This window comes from Dendrobates tinctorius, unplaced genomic scaffold, assembly GCF_039654945.1.
Source record: "Dendrobates tinctorius isolate UK_male_01 unplaced genomic scaffold, ASM3965494v1 ptg000060l, whole genome shotgun sequence".
Taxonomy (NCBI): Eukaryota; Metazoa; Chordata; class Amphibia; order Anura; family Dendrobatidae; genus Dendrobates; species Dendrobates tinctorius.
This window is the reverse complement of record NW_027361728.1, coordinates 8,505,892-8,527,638: the sequence shown is the minus strand read 5'-3', so window position 1 is coordinate 8,527,638 and position 21,747 is coordinate 8,505,892. Positions and strand designations below refer to the sequence as shown.

Genomic DNA, 21,747 nt, shown 5'->3' with positions numbered 1-21,747 from the left:
GTTTCTAAGTGATTATGAACTTGTTTTTTCAGCATTATTTGAGGTCTGCAAGCACTTCATTTTTTTGTTATTTTGACCATTTCTCATTCTCGGAAAATAAATGCAAAATTTAGTGCTTGGAAATTCGGAGACATGTTGTCAGTAGTTTAGAGAATAAAAGAGTAATTTACATTTTACTCAAAAATATACCTATAAAGAGAAAAATCAGACAAATCAAAAATTTTGCAGTGATCTCTTAATTTTTGCCAAAGCTGTGTTTTCTTCTCAGCTGACTGAGCAGGGAATACTGTAGTTGATGAAGAAAATGATTTGTGCTTAATCAGTCAGCCAAGGAGAAGGTATATTTCTTCTCCTGTCACACACTTATCCAGCAGCTCCGGTGTGTGTTTGCAATTAAAAATTCTCAGATCCTGTTTTGGGAGCGGTGCAACCTCATAGAGCAGCATGTCCTCACACATGACTAGGAGTGACTGCCATTTGAATTATGTGATGGGGCCATATTATTACAGTTTTAGGGAACCCCTTTAAACTTGCAAAGGGTCTTCCGCTACCCAAATACTAGATAATAGTTTAACTGCTGCTCTGAAATTTGGCCACCGTATTTGAGATTGAAAAAAATTACCGTATATAAGCCGACCTGATTATAAGCTGACCCCCTTAGTTTTGCCACAAAAAGCAGGGAAAACTTATTGACTTGAGTATAAGCCTAGGGTGGAAAATGCAGCAGCTACTGGAAAATTTCAAAAATAAAAATAGATACAAATAAAAGTAAAATTAATTGAGACATCAGTAGGATAAATGTTTTTGAATAGCCATATTGAATCAGGAGCACCATATAATGCTCCATACAGTTCATGATGGGCCCCATAAGATGCTCCATACAAAATACACCCCATGCTGCACAAAGGTTAATAATGGTCCCATAAGAGGCTCCATAGAATAATATGCCCCATATGCTGCTCCATAAAGGTTATGGCCCCATAAAATGCTCCATAGATTATGCCCCATAAGATGCTCCATAGATTATGCCCCCATATGCTGCCCCCATAAGATGCTCCATAGATTATGCCCCCATATGCTGCCCCCATAAGATGATCCATAGATTATGCCCCCATATGCTGCTCCCATATGCTGCTCCATGGATTATGCCCCCATATGCTGCTCCATTTATTATGCCCCATATGCTGCCCCCATAAGATGCTCCATGCATTATACCCCCATATGCTGCTCCATAGATTATGCCTTCATATGCTGCTCCATATATTATGCCCCCATATGCTGCCCCCATAAGATGCTCCATACATTATACCCCATATGCTGCTCCATAGATTATGCCCCCATATGCTGCTCCATAGATTATGCCCCCATATGCTTCCCCCATAAGATGATCCATAGATTATGCCCCCATATGCTGCTCCATATGCTGCTCCATAGATTATGCCCCCTTATGCTGCTCCATATATTATGCCCCCATATGCTGCCCCCATAAGATGCTCCATACATTATACCCCCATATGCTGCTCCATAGATTATGCCCCCATATGCTGCTCCATAGATTATGCCCCCATATGCTGCCCCATAGATTATGCCCCCTTATGCTGCTCCATAGATTATGCCCCCATATGCTGCTCCATAGATTATCCCCCATATGCTGCTCCATACATTATGCCCCCATATGCTGCCACTGCAAATAAAATAGAAAAAATGAGATACTCACCTCTCCGTCGCTGGGTGTCAAGTGCCAGTGTCGCTGCTGGCTCAGGACTCACTGAATGATGACAGTCTCTGTGCAGTGCGATGGAATATGATGGCACTACATAAATAAATATTAACAAATAAATAATTTCAGTAAAGAATGCTTATGGTTGAACATGACACGTATTTGTATGTTCTATTCAATAGCAATCTAGTAAGCTTCACAATTTGGTCAAAGCTCATAATAACATGAAGGTGGATGTTTGCCGGAGAAATGAAGGTATGATTATTTGGTAAATTTTACATGTGTAAGATGCCCAAATGAGATAGTTGTGGTTGAGCTTCGGTCCCCACTCACTCTGGCATCTTACAGACAAATTGTGTCTCAATCACGGTGTACAGCTAAATAACAGTTATTGTTAGGTTCTTTAGAAGGACGTAGATCTGGGGATTTATTCTGACAGAATTTTATAGCCTGAACTGGATGGACTAATGTCTTTTTTCGGCCTTACTAACTATGTTGCTATGTTATGTTACTATGTGGTGCTTTCCGCTTACTTCTGGACCAATCTTTTACTTTGTGAATTGCAGTCTGTACAGTATTTACAAGCAGATACAAAGGATGAGGCCCAATGGGTTGTCATCTTTCCCACAGGTACCGGATACAACTTCAGCCCTGGTTCTCAGTATAGGTGGCATATCCCTCTTGTTTTCTTTCCTAGCCCTAGCGAATCTTCCTCACCTCTAGCAATACCAGCCATCCCATGTACTCTGAGTCAATTTTTCCCTGTAGTTTCACAAGCTGAGTGTGCCTCTGGCCCCTGACGTCCATCTTGAGGTTGCCCCAGGCCATTAGAAGGAATCACACGGAAGGGTATTTGTGGCAATCCACTGCCTCGAGTATTAGGCTCACGCTGTCCTTAGCAGTCTCAGTACTTCTACGTTACTCACTGCTGCCCTCACCCAGACTGACTGTCACTTCCCACACTTGCCACTAACACTCAGTTCCCTCTCCCAAACTGGGCTGGCTGTGAACCCTCAACTAACTCTATGCCTGTTGTGTTACTGGCCAAAGATCACCTACATTCTAGACAGTGACATCTTGTGGCCATTAGTTGTTACTGCAGTCCACAGGGGAATTACAATTGCTATAACAAGGAAACATATCAGGGACAACAGTAGGTAGCATTGATGTCTTCAGGGGGGAACACAGCAGCTGGCCCATCTCCTTACACATGTTATATGTTTTTTAAGCAATCCTTACTTTTTGCATACTTTTTTTTTACATTAAAGCATGTTAATGAATTACAAGGATCAGATGATTTCATTGTCATAATTAATGCAAAAAGCTCCTTTAAAATGAATCTGTCACTAGGCTTTTCCTAGTTTTTTCTACCTCATCTGAGAGCAGCATGATGGAAGGGCAAAGACCCTGATTTCACCAAGGTATCACTTATTAGGCTTCTTGCTGCAGTTTGGATAAAAATGCAGGTTTATATGTTGCAGATCTTCCAGATCTCATAATGCTTATCTCTGTACGACCTCACTCACACCAGCATTCTGTGTATACTGTGCATAGGCAGAAAGCTGCCAATAAACTCTGGGGGTGTGGATGTACAGAACTCATGAATGCGCAGAACTACATAGTTTTACAAGTTCTTTAGGGATTATTCCCTACTGATTAAACATTGATTTTATCGAAATTACATCAAACAGCCCAGTAAGTGACATATCGTTGGAATCAAGTTCTCTGTCTCTACATTATGTTACCCTAAGGATAGGCAGGAATACCCGGTGACATATTCTCTTTAACCCCTTTACGAACTTAGACATATCCATATGTCCAGGTTGCCTCGTACTTACAGACCTTGGACGCCTGGATACGTCAGGGTGATTTTGCGTGCAAATGGGCAGTGGGTACAATATCGCCGCCAAGTGTCAACTGATTCTGACAGCTGACACCCGGCACTCAGTGCAGGAGCGATGCCCGCACCACTCCCGGAACTTTAACCCCCTAAGAACTATGATTGGTGTTGATCGCAGTTTTTATCAGGAAAGCAGAGGGAGGGAGCCACCTCTGCTCTCTGATCTGCCACTGCTTTGCTATGCTTTACAAGCGATCAGATTGCAAAAAGTGAAAGTCCCATAGAGGGACAAAGTAAAAAAGTGAAAAAAAAATAACATATATTTGGTATTGGAAACGACCTGACCTATAAAACTGTCCCACTAGTTAACGCCTTTAGTGAAGACCGCAAAGGAATAAATAAATTAAAAACAAGGCAAAAAACAATACTTTATCATTATTCTGACAAACAAAAAGTGGAATAAAATGCGATCAAAAAGACGAATATAAATAAAAACAAAAATGTGATCTTATGCCGCAAAAAAAAAGCTGCCACACAGACAATTTAGGAGTGTCGATCCTACTGACAGTTTCCTTTTAAACCTTTTAATATTATTTTTTTTCTTAGGGTAAGCTCACACTGTCTCTTGTGCGCGATAATTGGGACAATTATGCTAATAACACTTGGCTCAAACTCTGTCAGAGATTTATCCGAGTGTAATCTGATTCTCTCGCATGAGAGAATCGTATCACAGGTGCGAAGAAGATAGAAAACGTAATTTTTCCATCTTCTCTATTGTCTCTGTGAGCGTAAAACGGACTGCCCTACAATGACATCCGAGTGCAGTCCGATGTTTCACTAGCACCCATAGACTTGCATGAGTGCATGTGATCCGTAAATCAAAGGCACACACAGCATGCTGCAAATGTTTTCTCATGCCAAACAGGCATCTGCACTGCCCCATAGTATAACATTGGGTTGAGTGCTATCTGACAAAACATTGGATGGAACTCGCCCGTCTTATATGCCAGTGTGTGTGTGTACTCTAAGTATAAGGCTCAAAATGTATGTAGTAAAATAAATACAGCAATAATTTGTAAAAAAATTCCTGAACTATGACTAAGGGACTAATGAGAATTCTCCAATTTCTTCCAGAGTGCAGTCAAATTGAGTCTCGACAGTTAGTTCCAGGGGACATTATTGTTTTAACTGGCAAGAACTTTTTCATGTCTTGTGATGCCATTTTAATCAATGGAACTTGTATTGTCAATGAGGGAATGTTAACAGGTAGGTGACAATCCAAAACCTGAGCACTGACTGCTAAAATACAGATATAAAACTATTTTATAAGCTACCTATATTTTGTCCATTTTCTGTATTCCTTCAGGTGAATGTATTCCCGTGACAAAAACACAACTGCCACATGGAGATGACACTATGCCATGGAAGCAGTACAGTGGAGAAGACTACAGGCGCCATGTCTTGTTTTGTGGTACTGAAGTAATAAGGACTGAATCCACTGCACAAGGTCCAGCCAGAGCTGTAGTCTTAAGGACTGGTGAGTCTTAACCCCTTTCCCATGTATGACCTACTGGTTCGTCTTATGCCGGCTCACTGGCTTTGATGTGTCTCGCACAAGTGATCAGACAATATCAGCTTCATGTCCCCTAAAGATACTATTATATACAGTAAAAATGTAAAAAAATGTTCTTAAAATAGGAAAAAAAACCTCACAAAGTTCAAATCCCCTCCTTTTTTCCATTAAAAAAATAAAATAACCACAAAATGAAACATATTAGGTACTGCTCTATTTGTAAAATCTATCTATCAAAATATAAAATAAATTAACCCAATCGGTAAACAGTGTAATGTGAACAAAAATAAAAACACCAGAGTTACTTTTTTTTGCAGCCGCAACATTGCAATAAAATGCAATAAAAAGCAATCAAAGGATCATATATACCCCAAAATGGCATCAGTAAATGCAAAAAAATAAGCCCTCACACAGTCCCGTATCTCGAAAACTGAAAGTGCCTAGGCAATAGAAAAAACTAGAAAAAAATGTTATTACAAATTTCCAAATTTTTTTCATCCCTTAATTAAAGAATAAAGTATGCTTGTTTGGTATCTACTAGCTCATACTGACCTGTAGAATCATATTGCCAGTTCAGTTTTATCGTATAAAAACTCATACTCACATGCAAGAAACTCGGACGAGTCTCGCACGTCAATAGCCGGCACTGCCGCCGGCACTCGGATCTGTGCATTCAGCTGCATAAAAACACTGTCATGATCCAGGATGGGGTTTCGCTTTGGCCCGTCCTGGTCTGACTGGGGGTTAATTGTTCCGCCTCTCCCTAGCAGAGGGCGGCTATTTAATGCTCACTGGACCTAGGTCCGGTGTCAGTTATACTCCTGCCCTCGGCTGAGTTAGTTGACCTTGTGCGTACGTGTGCCTTGTGCCTGATATCTTGCTTGCCTGTTTGGTTTTGATCCGGTTCTGTCCCTGTTACGAGTTCTGCCTTTCCCTCTTGTACTGCGCTACCTCTCGTGTATGACTCTCTGCTTGTGACCCGACTTCTCTCTGCTCGTCCCCTTGGTACCACGTCGTCCTCTTGTGTATGACCTTTGGCTTTGTCTGACCTCCCGTCTGTTTATCCCTCCTGTACCTCGCTGTCCATACTGTGCATGAACTCCGTTTTGCCTGACTCTGAGTTTTCTGTCTTCTCTGAAAGCAGGATGCTAAGCCCCGCCCCCTTGCAGTCACGTGACCGTAGGTCCTGTGCCGGCTTGCTAAGCTTCATCACTCAGGTCCTGTACACCTATACTTTCTGGCTGTCCTGATCCCCAGGGGTCTCTACAGTGCGGGTGAGTCCCTGCTCTGCGGAGGCTGTACGCCGGCGCTGTCGGGATCCTGATAAACACATGCAGCTAAACACTCCAATCTGAGTGCTGGCGGTAGTACCGGGTATTGACGAGCGAGACTTGTCCAAGTTTCTCGCATGTGAGTATGAGCCCTAATGAACATGGTATATAAAACACTCAAAAAACAATTGTAAAATTTCATTTTTTTTTTAAATTTCAACGCACTTACAATTTTTTCCTGGTTTTCAGTGCATCACATGATAATTAGATTGGAGTCACTCAAACATATAAATTGTTCTGCAAAAAATCAAGTCCTCATATGGCTATATTGATGGAAAAATAAAAAAGTTATGGCCCTTAGAGTAAGGGGAGTAAACACCAAAAATGAAAAAATGAAAAATGGCATGAAGGGATTAAGGACTGCTGCCACCTTTATGTGTTTACCTGGTCCTGAGTTATGTCAGTAGAGTCCTTTCTTCTTCACCGGTGATGCAGGATTTTTTGTCCATCAATTCACTAATTTTCTCTCTTGACTTTTTCTTAGGCTTTAATACCACTAAAGGGGATATGGTTCGGTCCATATTGTATCCAAAACCCTTAAATTTCAAGCTGCACAGAGACGTGAAATGGTTTTTCATATTTTTGGGTTTTCTTGCTGTTGTTGGAATTTTATACGCAGTCATCATATTTGCACAGAGAAAGGTATTGTGTTTTTTGCCATCATTGTCGATTTGAAGTCAGAGTTGACATTTCAAAACAGTTTTTGGAATTGACTGTTCAGTGGATAAAACCCTTTCATTCTGCCTGTTATACTTCATTATTAAATAATTCAAATGCTATAAAAAAATCTAAAAGAATTATACATTTATCTACAGTGGGGAAAAAAAGTATTTAGTCAGTCAGCAATAGTGCAAGTTCCACCACTTAAAAAGATGAGAGGCGTCTGTAATTTACATCATAGGTAGACCTCAACTATGGGAGACAAACTGAGAAAAAAAAATCCAGAAAATCACATTGTCTGTTTTTTTTTCATTTAATTTGCATATTATGGTGGAAAATAAGTATTTGGTCAGAAACAAGCAATCAAGATTTCTGGCTCTCACAGACCTGTAACTTCTTCTTTAAGAGTCTCCTCTTTCCTCCACTCATTACCTGTAGTAATGGCACCTGTTTAAACTTGTTATCAGTATAAAAAGACACCTGTGCACACCCTCAAACAGTCTGACTCCAAACTCCACTATGGTGAAGACCAAAGAGCTGTCAAAGGACACCAGAAACAAAATTGTAGCCCTGCACCAGGCTGGGAAGACTGAATCTGCAATAGCCAACCAGCTTGGAGTGAAGAAATCAACTGTGGGAGCAATAATTAGAATATGGAAGACATACAAGACCACTGATAATCTCCCTCGATCTGGTGCTCCACGCAAAATCCCACCCCGTGGGGTCAGAATGATCACAAGAACGGTGAGCAAAAATCCCAGAACCACGCGGGGGGACCTAGTGAATGAACTGCAGAGAGCTGGGACCAATGTAACAAGGCCTACCATAAGTAACACACTACGCCACCATGGACTCAGATCCTGCAGTGCCAGACGTGTCCCACTGCTTAAGCCTGTACATGTCCGGGCCCGTCTGAAGTTTGCTAGAGAGCATTTGGATGATCCAGAGGAGTTTTGGGAGAATGTCCTATGGTCTGATGAAACCAAACTGGAACTGTTTGGTAGAAACACAACTTGTCGTGTTTGGAGGAAAAAGAATACTGAGTTGCATCCATCAAACACCATACCTACTGTAAAGCATGGTGGTGGAAACATCATGCTTTGGGGCTGTTTCTCTGCAAAGGGGCCAGGACGACTGATCCGGGTACATGAAAGAATGAATGGGGCCATGTATCGTGAGATTTTGAGTGCAAACCTCCTTCCATCAGCAAGGGCATTGAAGATGAAACGTGGCTGGGTCTTTCAACATGACAATGATCCAAAGCACACCGCCAGGGCAACGAAGGAGTGGCTTCGTAAGAAGCATTTCAAGGTCCTGGAGTGGCCTAGCCAGTCTCCAGATCTCAACCCTATAGAAAACCTTTGGAGGGAGTTGAAAGTCGGTGTTGCCAAGCGAAAAGCCAAAAACATCACTGCTCTAGAGGAGATCTGCATGGAGGAATGGGCCAACATACCAACAACAGTGTGTGGCAACCTTGTGAAGACTTACAGAAAACGTTTGACCTCTGTCATTGCCAACAAAGGATATATCACAAAGTATTGAGATGAAATTTTGTTTCTGACCAAATACTTATTTTCCACCATAATATGCAAATAAAATGAAAAAAAAACAGACAATGTGATTTTCTGGATTTTTTTTTCTCAGTTTGTCTCCCATAGTTGAGGTCTACCTATGATGTAAATTACAGACGCCTCTCATCTTTTTAAGTGGTGGAACTTGCACTATTGCTGACTGACTAAATACTTTTTTTCCCCACTGTAATTACAAGAGTTATCATTAATTAATTAATTAAATAGAGGCTGGAGTGTTCATTTGATCCTATGGAATTATTTGTCTGCTTTTCTGGCATGCCGAAGCAATGTTTTATTTTAAGTTTTGTAGGTGTAGGTTTCTATACTATTGGATAAACATCTAGAACTAAGAAAGGTTAAAGTTTATGAGCAAAGTGGTCGCCAAATGCTGTAAAATACCGAAAATAACAAAGACAGTAGGTACTCAACCTTCAAGCGATAGCTGCCTACTGCTGCTCCAGTCTTGGTGTTTTGGTTGCATTGGTGATATCACATCGACAGCGCACTTCACCACAGTCGACAATTAATTGATATAATTGATAATTGAACTCAGTGGCTGTTCTGTGGTACCTGGAATGAGTTGCCGAGGTCAATGAATGGCTGCAGGGATGATGTGCACTATCGATCTGTCATCACCGTAGCAGCCAAAGCACTGAGTACAGAGCAGCGGCGGACAGTCGTTACTGGACCCAGGGAGAGTAAGAACCTGCTGTGTTTGTTATTTTATGTATTTTACGCTATTTTGGGTCTACTTTGCTGATCATCTTTCTTAGACCTAGAAAGGTTACACTAGTGATACCATTCCTATGACACTCCTGGGGATCTACACAGTGTGCAGAATTACCGGTATTAGGCAAGTTGTATTTGAGAGAATTCTTTTTATTATTGAACAACAACTATGTTCTCAATCAACCCAAAAGACTCATAAATATCAAAGCTTAATATTTTTGGAAGTTGGAGTGGGTTTTTTTTAGATTTGCCTATCTTAGGAGGATATCTGTTTGTGCAGGTCACTATTACTGTGCAGAATTATTAGGCAACTTAATAAAACTCAAATATATATCCATCTTACTTGTTTAGTTTCACCAGGTAAACCATTATAACAATACAAAATTTAGAAATAAACATTTCTGACATTCAAAAACAACCAAAAAAAAACAGTGACCAATGTAGCCACCTTTTTTACGATGACACTCAAAAGCCTTCTATCCATAGATTCTGTCAGTTGCTTGATCTGTTTACGATCAACATTGCGTGCAGCAGCCACCACAGCCTCCAAGACACTGTTTCGAGAGGTGTACTGTTTTCCTTCCCTGTAGATCTCACATTTTTTGAGGGACCACAGGTTCTCTATGGGGTTCAGGTCAGGTGAACAAGGGGGCCATGTCATTATTTTTTCTTCTTTTAGACGTTTACTGGCCAGCAACGCTGTGGAGTATTTGGTTGCATATGATAGAGCATTGTCCTGCATGAAAATCATGTTTTTCTTGAACGATACCGACTTCTTCCTGTACCACTGCTTGAAGGTGTCTTCCAGAAACTGGCAGTAGGTCTGGGCGTTGAGCTTCACTCCATCCTCAACCCGGAAAGGTCCCACAACTTCATATTTGATGATACCAGCCAATACCAGTACCCCACCTCCACCGTGCTGGCGTCTGAGTCGGAGTGGAGCTCTCTGGCTTTACTGATCCATCCTTGGGCCCATCCATCTGGCCCATCAAGAGTCACTCTCATTTCATCAGTCCATAAAACCTTAGAAAAATCAGTCTTTACATATTTCTTGGCCTAGTCTTGACGTTTTATCTTATGTTTCTTGTTCAAAGGTGGTCGTTTATCAGCCTTCCTTACCTTGGCCATGTCCCTGAGTATGGCACACCTTGTGCTTTTTGATACTCCAGTAACATTGCAGCTCTGAAATATGGCAAAACTAGTGGCAAATGGCATCTTGGCAGCTTCACACTTGATTTTCCTCAATTCATGGGCAGTTATTTTGCGCTTTTTTTATCAACACGCTTCTTGTGACCCTGTTGGCTATTTGCCATGAAACGCTTGATTGTTTGGTGATCACGCTTCAAAAGTTTGGCAATTTCAAGACTGCTGCATCCCTCTGCAAGACATCTCACAATTTTTGACTTTTCACAGTCCGTCAAATCTCTCTTCTGACCCATTTTGCCAAAGGAAAGGAAGTTGCCTAATAATTAAGCACACCTTATATAGGGTGTTGATGTCATTAGACCACACCCCTCATTGCAAAGATGCAAATCACCTGATTTACATAATTGGCAGTTGGCTTTCAAGCCTATACAGCTTGGAGTAGGACAACATGTATAAAAAGGATGATGTGATCAAAATACTCATTTGCATAGTAATTCTGCACACAGTGTAAAGTGATTTAGCAGTTTATATCAAATTCATCCAGAGGACTAAAGTGAAAAAGGAGTGTTGCTGTACATTATATATTGTGGATATGGGTTAATATCTAATATAACTGGAGGTCAATTTTATTATTTTATATAATTATTAATATATTGTCTAGGACTAGGATTCTGCATGAGTTAATGGTGGTCATTGGCAGGAAAGTGTAACTACTCCTTTTATTCTTATTTTACTTTTTACTGCCATTGCTCCCCTAAGTATTAATTGTTATGATTGAGTCACCGTAGGAGGCAGACACAAAAATAGAAGCTACGTCCAGAAAACCAGAGAAGTTGGCAACTATCAGATTGCAAACCCCTGAACCTATCAACACAACTAGCAGTAGCCGTGGGGGGTTCCTACGGTGCCCTAGACCCCTCGATCACAGCCGGAGAGCTATATAGCCTAAAGACAGAAAAGGAAATCTAAACTGCCCCAGAGCAGACCCCAAAGCAAAAGGCAGCCCCCAACATATAATGACGGTGAAGCAAGATGAAAAAACACTCACACAGGCAGAAAGATAGGCTGAGCAAACGATGGGGCCCAAAACTAACTAAATAGGACAGGAAAGGACGGTTGCTGTCTGCAATCTGCAAAAACCCTCTCAAAGACATAAGCCAACAAGCTGATATGGAAAAAGACCCTGAAGCAGCTACACTTCAAAAGCTATATCAGCACTCAGGTACTTTCTGAAGACAGAGCTAAAGGAATTCAGCTCACCCCAGCAGGGAATGGCAGAAATCCAGAAAAACAAAGCAAAACAAAGGCAAAGCAAAAATGCAAAAGGCAGAGCAGAAAACTTAGCTTTAGATGAGCAGGAATTCAGACTGGTCTCCAAGGATCCCACAGAGAAATCACCCGCAGGGCAAAAGGGCGTGGGCGGCCTTATATCCAGTCAGCAACTCCACTCAGCCAGTCATCATCATTAAGCTCAGATGTTTGATAATCAGGCTCACTACCTTTCTTCACCAGAAGAGGGAGTTCACCGGGCCTCAGTAGTGAAGGGGAAAATGAACTCACAACAATTAATTTTTTTAAAAAAAAGGGAACCTGAAAGGTCCTCCAACCCACCAGCATTTGTACATTGACTTAAAAATACCCTGCCTAACTTTATCCTGGATGATACATTAACATATGTTTAAAAAAGTATTTTTAAAGTCTGTTTTTAATGTGCAAATAGCCTTTTAATTAGTCCATGAAGCATTGTTTTCCCCAGACTAATATTCCCACATGTACATGGCTTTCTTTCCTATATGTCAATGCATCTTTGAAGGCTGGTGTACTCTTCCTGGCTCCAGAGGTGCCCTGTGCATGTCCGGAAGCAAAGATGAAGCCTGATCTTAGAAGAGCAGAGCTTACAGTGGCTCGGAGACTGATCTTTGACTCCTCTGTGAAGGTCAGCCATGTTTATCGCTTCAAGACATGCACAGTATGTGAGCACTTGGGTTAAGACCATAAAAATTAGCATTGAATAAAAAAGCCTAGATCTTTGGAATCATATGGTGGATTTGAGAAAAACCCAAAACAAAACTGAATATTCGGGGGAGCAGTGGGAATAAAATAAAATTGTACACTTTTGACCTGGTGACAAAGGTTCTCTTTAATAAATTGGTTCAGAATTCCAGAATCCACTTGTTTTCTACACATATATAGCATAATTCTATTTTCCTGTATCTGACATTAGTGGGAACACACCCACCTGTGATTTATACAGGTCTCATTGAAGTTGATAATAAATTCATATGCAGTTAGCTCGACCTAGTGCAGAGGACAAATATACAACAATTAACTGAATTGTTTTTCCTGAACATTTCAGAAACAGGGCTCGATGCTCTTCTAAATCCCCCCCTGATTAGAGGGGTTTTCCACTACTCAGACAATCCCTTCTGAATCTCTATGTTTCTTCCCAGTAAAATGATAACACCTATATACACCTCTGGTGCCAGCGCTTTTCCAGCAGCTTTGGCACTAGCTTTCCTAGGGTTCGCATGACATAACAGTCACTGCAGCCAAACAGTACTCTCTTCACTGTCCCTTTATTCAGACACAGCAAGACATCCGGAGGAAGTGAGAAAGCAGCTAAAACTCCCATTTCATCTGGATGTCAATTATGTCCATAGGAGAGGAGAATGATGCCAATGCTGATTGGCCACAGAGATCGCATTACATAACATTGTCATGGGAGAGCCAGCGCCAACTTCACCGCAACGGCGCCATCTGCTGAAGTGAGTATAGGTATTATTATTTTACTAGAGGGAAATATAGGGATTCAGAAGGGGGTGTCTGAGTAGTGGGCAACCCTTTTATGTTTGTTTCTAATATAGATCTCACATGTTGTTTTTATATTTTTAATAGGTTTCAGCTGGGAGAATTATTGTGGAGTCACTTGTGCTTTTAACTTCTGCAATTTGTCCTATTATACCTGCTGCTCTAACTGTGGGAATTCTATACGGTCAAAGCAGATTGAAGAAAAAGACTATATTTTGTATTAGCCCTGATAGAATCAACATGTGCGGCCAGCTTAACCTCTTCTGTTTTGACAAAGTAAATATATTCTTATTTTCTTTTACTCATTTTGTTTGTTCACCTTCAATATATTAACCTTTGGTGACTAACTGTATTGGATATGGTCAATGCATTTTTTTGTATATGTAGTCAAAATTGGTATCAGTAAAATCTTAAAGAAGCTCTCCCATTATTTTCCCCTATACCTATGTACGGTATATTGTGTAATTCTAGTACGATAATGTACTCATGTTTTGCTATCTTCTCTGGTTTCCAGCAGTGTTCTGCTCCTCTTGTGACTTTAGTGATGACAATTCAGACTATCCAAATTATCCTGTGCTCTATTTGTGAGCTGAAAGTCTCTTTTACAATGTTTGCCTATAGAGCCTTGTTCTTATGCTCCTTAGGTTTACACTATAAAAGCAACTTCTGGGTCACACAGAGTGAGTGTGACCCAAAGAGTCTGAAAGAGCAGTTACATTATGGAGAAGCGGAGCAGAACGAAGTTAGATACTGGATACCGGATACACTACATACACATATACGCGGGTGTAGGAGGGGAAGAAAAAGTTCATTAGAGTACTTCTTTAAAAAACCTTATTATGAAATTAACACATTAGTTACCCTGCATGGTGAACAACATAAAAGTGGTTGCCAAATTTTCTTAAAAAAATTCAATAAAAAGAGATCAAAAGGAATCTATCCAAAAAAGTTATTAATAAAAACATCAGATTGTTACATAAAAAACAAGCCCCCACACAGCTCTATCAACAAAAGAAAAGAAAGTTATGGGATATCAGAAAATATCAACATAAACTACATTTTTAAGGAAAGAAAAAAACATGCATGTTTGGAATCACCATAATTGTACTGACATAGAGAATCATATTATGAGGTTTTACCAGACTGTGAACACTGTAAAAACAAAACCCCACTTTTTTGCAATTTCATTGCACTTTACTTTTGTTTCCCCATTTTTCAATATGTTGTATGGAAAAATGATTGATGTAATTCAAATCTACAACTTGTTCACAAAAAAACCTTCATATGGCTGTGTTGGTGAAGAATAAAAAAACGTTATGTTTAAGTTTTATTTCATTTGAAGCTTTACCCAGTATTTTACTATTTAAGGCCTCCTTCACGTGTCCATATAAAATATGTACGTGGAAAAACGTTACCAAGGTAATCATTGTTTTCCATCAATGTGTCATGAGTGTTGTGCATCAGTGTGTCATCCATGTGTCCATTTTTACCATCAGTGGGTCATCGGTGTTTTCCATCAGTGTGTCATCCATGTGTCCATTTTTACCATCAGTGGGTCATCGGTGTTTTCCATCAGTGTGTCATCCATGTGCCCATTTTTACCATGAGTGTGTCATCAGTGTTTTCCATCAGTGTGTCATACATGTGTCCATTTTTACCATCAGTGGGTCATCGGTGTTTTCCATCAGTGTGTCATCCATTTGTCCATTTTTACCATCAGTGGGTCATTGGTGTTTTCCATCAGTGTGTCATCCATGTGCCCATTTTTACCATCAGTGTGTCATCAGTGTTTTCCATCAGAGTGTTATCCATGTGTCTATTTTTACCATCAGTGGGTCATCGATGTTTTCCATCAGTGTGTCATCCATGTGCCCTTTTTTACCATCAGTGTGTCATCAGTGTTTTCCATCAGTGTGTCATCCATGTGTCCATTTTTACCATCAGTGGGTCATCGGTGTTTTCCATCAGTGTGACATCCATGTGCCCATTTTTACCATCAGTGTGTCATCCATGTGCCCATTTTTACCATCAGTGTGTCATCCATGTGCCCATTTTTACCATCAGTGTGTCATCTGTATTTTTCCTGTATGGATAAAGAAAGAAACAGATTTTGAAGCTTCTCCTATACTTTACAATGTTAAACACGGACAGCACACATATAATTCGTGTGCTGTACATGTTTTTCATGGACCCATAGACTTGTATTGACCCTTATCATCTATGTTGCCATAAAAAAGTACATGTTTCTGTGTGTTTTGCATAGACATACGGTCCATGTAAAACTTGGCCATGTGTGTAGCACCATAGGCTATAATAAGTATGTGTGGTATCCTTGAAAAAAATGACACCACGCAAGGATGGTGGATACACGGACATATGAAGGAGGCCTGACACATAACTGGGCATTTTTTTATCCCAAGTTCTTATAGTTTTCCACATTAATATTAAATGCCTTTTCCCAGCCTAAACCATAGGCTTCAGCCCATCCTCATGTGTTATTAATTGAGCCTCCTTTGTGTTCGTTAACTTTGAGAGTTTAATATTATCAAATACTGAAATTCCACTTTGTGGGTCGTATTTAAAGGAAGAGGGCCCATTACTGAACCTGTGATATCCTACTGCTAACAATGACCCAATCAGTGTGTTCCATTAACAACCACTCTCTGTTTCCTATCAGTCTGCAAATTGTTAACCAGACATTTTTCATCTATACTTATTCTCAGTATTGATAACAAAAAGCAAAGCAATGCTTAAACTATATTAATTTCATATACTTGCTGTACAGTAGCTACTGTATATTCATAAATCATATATCATAATTTTTCAGTTGAAATTGCTTAAACATTTTCCTCTGTATTCAGACTGGCACTTTAACTGAAGATGGACTCGACTTAATGGGCATAATACCTTCAGGAGGAACACGGTACTTTTAATTTCATTAGTAGCTCACAAATTATATAGCTTTTTATAGATGACAATTATTCCACCTAAAATCCTGGGGTTCCTTGCAACCTCATTAAGGAATTTTCAGATAATATTTTTTTTTTGGCATCTTACTATGCTTGTACAAAGGTGTCTTTTTAAAATGAGAAAACCTCCATGAAAAGATACTAGAGATGAGTGCATTAACCTACTGTTGATTAACTACAAGTTGAATTTCCAGAAATTTCACAAATCCATGAATTTAATCAATTAGTAATTTGATTAATAATAATAATAATAATAATAATAAAAAAAATAAATGCCAGGTGCCATTTTACTCACAGCTGAAGATTCTTGTAACTGCACCTTAATAACAGCATTTTTTCCTGTCTACAAGCCCATCTCTCCCAATTAGCAGAACTGAGAACAGAATTAAGTAATCTATTGAGTCTGTAGTCATCAAAAAGCTATCTTTTCTCAAAATATAAATACTACACTCATGGAGACAAACCAACAAAATTTATGCTGGCACAAATAAAAAGAAAGCTAAATGCTTTATCTCTTGCCTCAAAGACAATAAGGCTTCCATGATTTACAAAACAGAAGATAGAGCCTTAGAATTTGAAAAATTTACGAAAACTTATACAACTTAGACAACCAATAGGCCAAATACCCTAAAAATAAACTAAAATACAGAAGCCTTTCTCAAAACCAGGGGCATAATTATAGCGGTCGCAGAGGTTGCAGCTGTGACTGGGCCCGACTGCTTAAGGGGCCCGTCTGTCCACCAATAGTGAAGGAGAAGGAGGACGCCACCGTACCATGTGACCTGCAGCAGGGAAGCATCATCGCAGGTCCTGGGGGAAGATGGATTGAATGAATGCAGTCACTTGGTCACGTGATCAAGAGAGAGGCGTGTCCATAGGTCCTTCAGCCTTGAGTGTGTGTGCTGCAAGCTGTTGCTGCGTCCTCCTTCTGCTGGCCAAGGGTGAGGTGAGGTCCCTCAAATTTGCAAGTGTCCTGTGTGACTGCTGTGTCCTCCTGCTGCTGGCGGTCCGACTCCCACAGATCTGCGCCTGTCCTGTGAGACCTGTTATTAGGAGCTGCTCAGTGCCGGGGTGAGTAGTGGCGGAAGCTTCTGCATCAGAGGTCTCTCTCTCTATCTGGCTGTATAGTGCACACTGCATAGGTCTCTCTCTGTATGGCTCTATAGTGAACACTGCACAGGTCTCTCTCTTTATGGCTCTATAGTGCACACTGCACAGGTCTCTCTCTATATGGCTCTATAGTGCACACTGCACAGGTCTCTCTCTATATGGTTCTATAGTGCACAGTGAAGTGCACAGGTCTCTCTCTATATGGCTCTATATTGCACAGTGAAATGCACAGGTCTCTGTCTACATGGCTTTATAGTGCACAGTGAAGTGCACAGGTTTCTCTCTATATGGCTTTATAGTGCACAGTGAAGTGCACAAGTCTCTCTCTATATGGCTTTATAGTACACAGTGAAGTGCACAGGTCTCTCTCTATATGGCTTTATACAAGTGTGTACGAGGTGTAAGGAGCAGAGCCGTGTGTGTATGGAGCGGAGCCTCGTGTGTACGAGGTGCACGGAGCCACGTGTGTACGAGGTGTACGGAGCGAAGCCGCGCATGTACGAGGTGTACGGAGCGGAGATGTGCGTGTATTTTGGCATAGGGGGCCCCATTTGAAAGTTCGCACCGGGGCCTGTAACTTTGTAGTTATGCCACTGCTCAAAACTATTGTGCTTCCTAATGGAAGAACAGATATCCCCCATGTGCGCCTTCATATCTGAGAAAGAGATCTTAGAGGTTAATAAATCTTCTCCAAAGAACAAATGCCCTTGCCCTCATGGATTCTCCTCCTTCTATTATAACACCTATAAAACAGAATTACTCCTTTATCTGACTAATCTATTTAATGAAGCATTAAATGGAAACCCCTTGCAGACACAAACCCTATTTGCCAGAATCACATTGATTCCGAAGGAAGGCAAGGATCCTTCTTTGTGTAGCAACTGCAGGCTAATATTATTACTTAACACAGACCTCAAAATGATCGCAAAAACTTTAGCTACTGGACTCCGTAGAGTTCTCGCCTCCATCATTCATCTTCAGTAGGGAAGGGAAAGACAACATACACAGAATTATAAAAATCATGTACTTCGCCCAAAGAAATGCTATACCACTAGCGCTCCTCGGAACCTACGCTGAAAAAGCATTTTACCACATTGATTGGTTATACATGCAGAAAACCTTGAAAGATTTTCATTTTCCGGATCAAATCATTTCTTTAGTTTTCTCTTTGCGTAGCAATCTATTGGCTTGTGTCCTGGTGAACCATTTTAATATCACCAATGAGGTTAGAGGTTATCAACTGTGGTGGAAGAGAGCATAAAGTTGCTGCTTACGCAGATGATTTACTGCTGATCATTTAAAACCCTTTTTTTCATTCTCAGTAATACTGGATGTATTAGATTAATTCACTATTTTATCTAACTTCAAGGTAAATATGAACAAATCCAAAGGGCTCAACATTACTCTCCCTAAAAGCAATAAAGTACAGCTAGCAGCCAACTCCCCATTTGACTGGGCTCTCCCTTTTATCCATTTCTTAGGATTAAATATTTCCCCTAACCTAAACATTAATATCCCTCCACTACTCACCAATATAATTAATCTGATCACAAAGTGGTTATTTCCATACATATCTTGGTTAGGCAATAAAAACTTGTTAAAATTTATTATATGGCCAAAAATAACGTACCTACTCCAGACACTTCCAATTCATCTTCCTAAACCTTTTTTTGCTAAAGTACACAAGCTTTTTCACAATTTCTAGAATTGCGCAGCACATTCTTACTCTACCACATTAGATTAGGGATTAAGGATGAGTGGACCCGTGGAAGTTCGTGTTCTGGTACCTGAACCGAACTTTATTTCAAAGTTTGGTTCGGGTATCAGAACTGTACCCAAACTTGAACCAGAACCCAAACTCCATTGAAAGCAATGGAGACGCAGACTTTTGAGCTGGAAAATCTCTCTCTTTCTCTCTTACCCCTGAACTCTGAACATCGCAACGGACTTCCTGGAGAAGTTTGTTTGGCGTTGTGCACCAGATACTAACTGTGCGATACAAATGCCTAACTTTTAAGTTTGGTTTTCACTCATCTGTAGTTGAGATCACTTGGACAATATTAACTCTTTGCTTGCTTTACGGAACTCAAAAGGGATCCAGTATAGTGCTAGGAAATCTCAGAATGTTATACAGATATTTTGCTTTTAATTAGAGTATTGAAATTCTCGTTAAATCAAATTTTGGGGGAAATTTCAGAGAAGCTGGTGAATTCGATCTTCTAAAGATCCACTCATCTCTAAAGATACCAAGTCTATATATGCTGAGTTTTTTTCAAAGAGTAATTGACCCCTAGAATGTCCCACCAGAAAAACTTTGTGTATGAAGACTTTGCAATAGTTTACTAAACATTTTAAAGGGAACCTCTCATGTAAAGTAACGCTATTAACCTGCAGCTCTGGGGTTAATTTGCAGGTTAAGGGCTCATACCCACTTGCGAGAGACTCGCACGATTCTAGTGACACTGGCACTCAGACAGGAGTGTGCGCCTACATGTATTTCTATGCAGCCGCACGCTCTGGTCTGAGTGCCGGCGGCAGAGCCAGGTTTTCATGCGAGAGACTCGCACGAGAATCGTGCGAGTCTCTCGCAAGTGAGTATGTGCCCTTATAATGTTCTGACACAGTGCAGTGCCCACACTGAGAGCCCCACTAGTGGGATGAAATGAGCTTTATTCAGTGCTGGGGCGCAGTTACAGAAACCACTCTCTATACACAGAGGATCGATTGAAAGCGTCACCCCTATGACTGAAAGAGCAAAGTGTCAAGGAGAATAAGGTTAATTTTCGCTCGGAAGCGGGGCTCTCGTATTTGCAGTTAATAGTGTTATTTTACATGACAGGTTCCCTTTAAAGTGATATCTGGCTGCAGCAACTTAACTCACCTATATGTAGTTTTCAGGAAATGTTAAAATATAACCAGATGGATGAAGTCACCTGGGGACCTCTGTTTGCTGCTATGACAAGCTGTCATTCTGTGATCATGGTTGATGGAAATTTACAAGGTGATCCTTTGGACCTCAAAATGTTTGCTGCAACAGGCTGGGTAATATACACATATATATGTAGATTATCTAGATTTCAGATATTGACAGCTGTATGTGTTTTCTTAAACTGATTTTTATTTCAGATGTTAAAAGAGACAAATGAAGATTCTAGTAAAGGATACACCTCACAGAACATGGTTGTCCAGCCTGGGCCAAGATCATGGATTGTAAGTTTCTTTCTTTACACATGCTGCTGATCCGCTATCTCTCTGATAACTCTCTTCTCGACCCTCTCCAATCCGGTTTCCGCTCTTTACACTCTACTGAAACTGCCCTCACTAAAGTCTCTAATGATCTACTAACAGCTTATTCATATGGTCATTACTCCATGCTAATTCTCTTGGCTCTCTCTGCAGCATTCAACACTGTGGATCATCAGCTCCTCCTCACTATGCTCCATTCTACTGGCCTCAAGGACACCGTTCTCCGTTCTCTCCTGGTTCTCCTCCTATCTCTGACCGCTCCTTTACTGTATCTTTTGCTGGCTCCTCCTCCTCTCACCTTCCCCTTACTGTTGGGGTTCCTCAAGGATCGGTTCTAGGCCCCCTCCTCTTCTCCTTGTACACTGCCCCTATTGGTCAAACAATCAGTAGATTTGGTTTCCAGTACCATCTCTATGCTGATGACACCCAATTATACGCTTCTTCTCCTGACATCACGCCAGCCTTTCTAGAAAACACTGGCGATTGTCTTAACGCTGTGTCCAACATCTTGTCCTCACTATATCTGAAACTGAACCTGTCAAAAACTGAACTCCTTGTGTTTCCTCCCTCTACTAATGTACCTATACCCGACATTGCCATTTCTGTGTGTGGTTCCACTATTACTCCCCAGGAACATGCCCGCTGTCTTGGGGTCATACTTGACTCCGAGCTTTCCTTTGCCCCCCCACATTCGATCACTGGCTTGCTCTTGTCATCTGCACCTCAAAAACTTTTCTAGAATTCAACCTTTTCTTACTTTTGAGTCTGCAAAAACTCTTACTGTTTCTCTTATTCATTCTCGTCTCGACTATTGTAACTCTCTTCTAATCGGTCTCCCTCTTACCAAACTCTCCCCTCTCCAATCTGTCTTGAATGCTGCAGCCAGGATCATATTCCACACCAATCGTTACACCGATGCCTCTACCTTGTGCCAGTCATTACACTGGCTACCCATCCACTCCAGAATTCAGTATAAACTTATTACCCTCACCCACAAAGCCCTCCATGGCTCAGCACCACCCTACATCTCCTCCCTTGTTTCAG

General features: G+C 40.8%; 1 protein-coding gene across 1 annotated transcript in view; it reads left to right on the top strand.

Moving 5' to 3' along the window:
* The window catches only part of LOC141092487 (probable cation-transporting ATPase 13A5), a 93,703-nt gene that overhangs the window by 27,568 nt on the left and 44,388 nt on the right, over positions 1-21,747 (top strand). The window contains exons 8-15 of the mRNA XM_073578660.1: positions 1,903-1,975; positions 4,695-4,826; positions 4,927-5,097; positions 6,949-7,106; positions 13,466-13,654; positions 16,240-16,301; positions 20,349-20,499; positions 20,584-20,667. Of these exons, the coding sequence (XP_073434761.1) occupies positions 1,903-1,975; positions 4,695-4,826; positions 4,927-5,097; positions 6,949-7,106; positions 13,466-13,654; positions 16,240-16,301; positions 20,349-20,499; positions 20,584-20,667 (1,020 nt within the window). The remainder of the gene's footprint in view (positions 1-1,902; positions 1,976-4,694; positions 4,827-4,926; positions 5,098-6,948; positions 7,107-13,465; positions 13,655-16,239; positions 16,302-20,348; positions 20,500-20,583; positions 20,668-21,747) is intronic.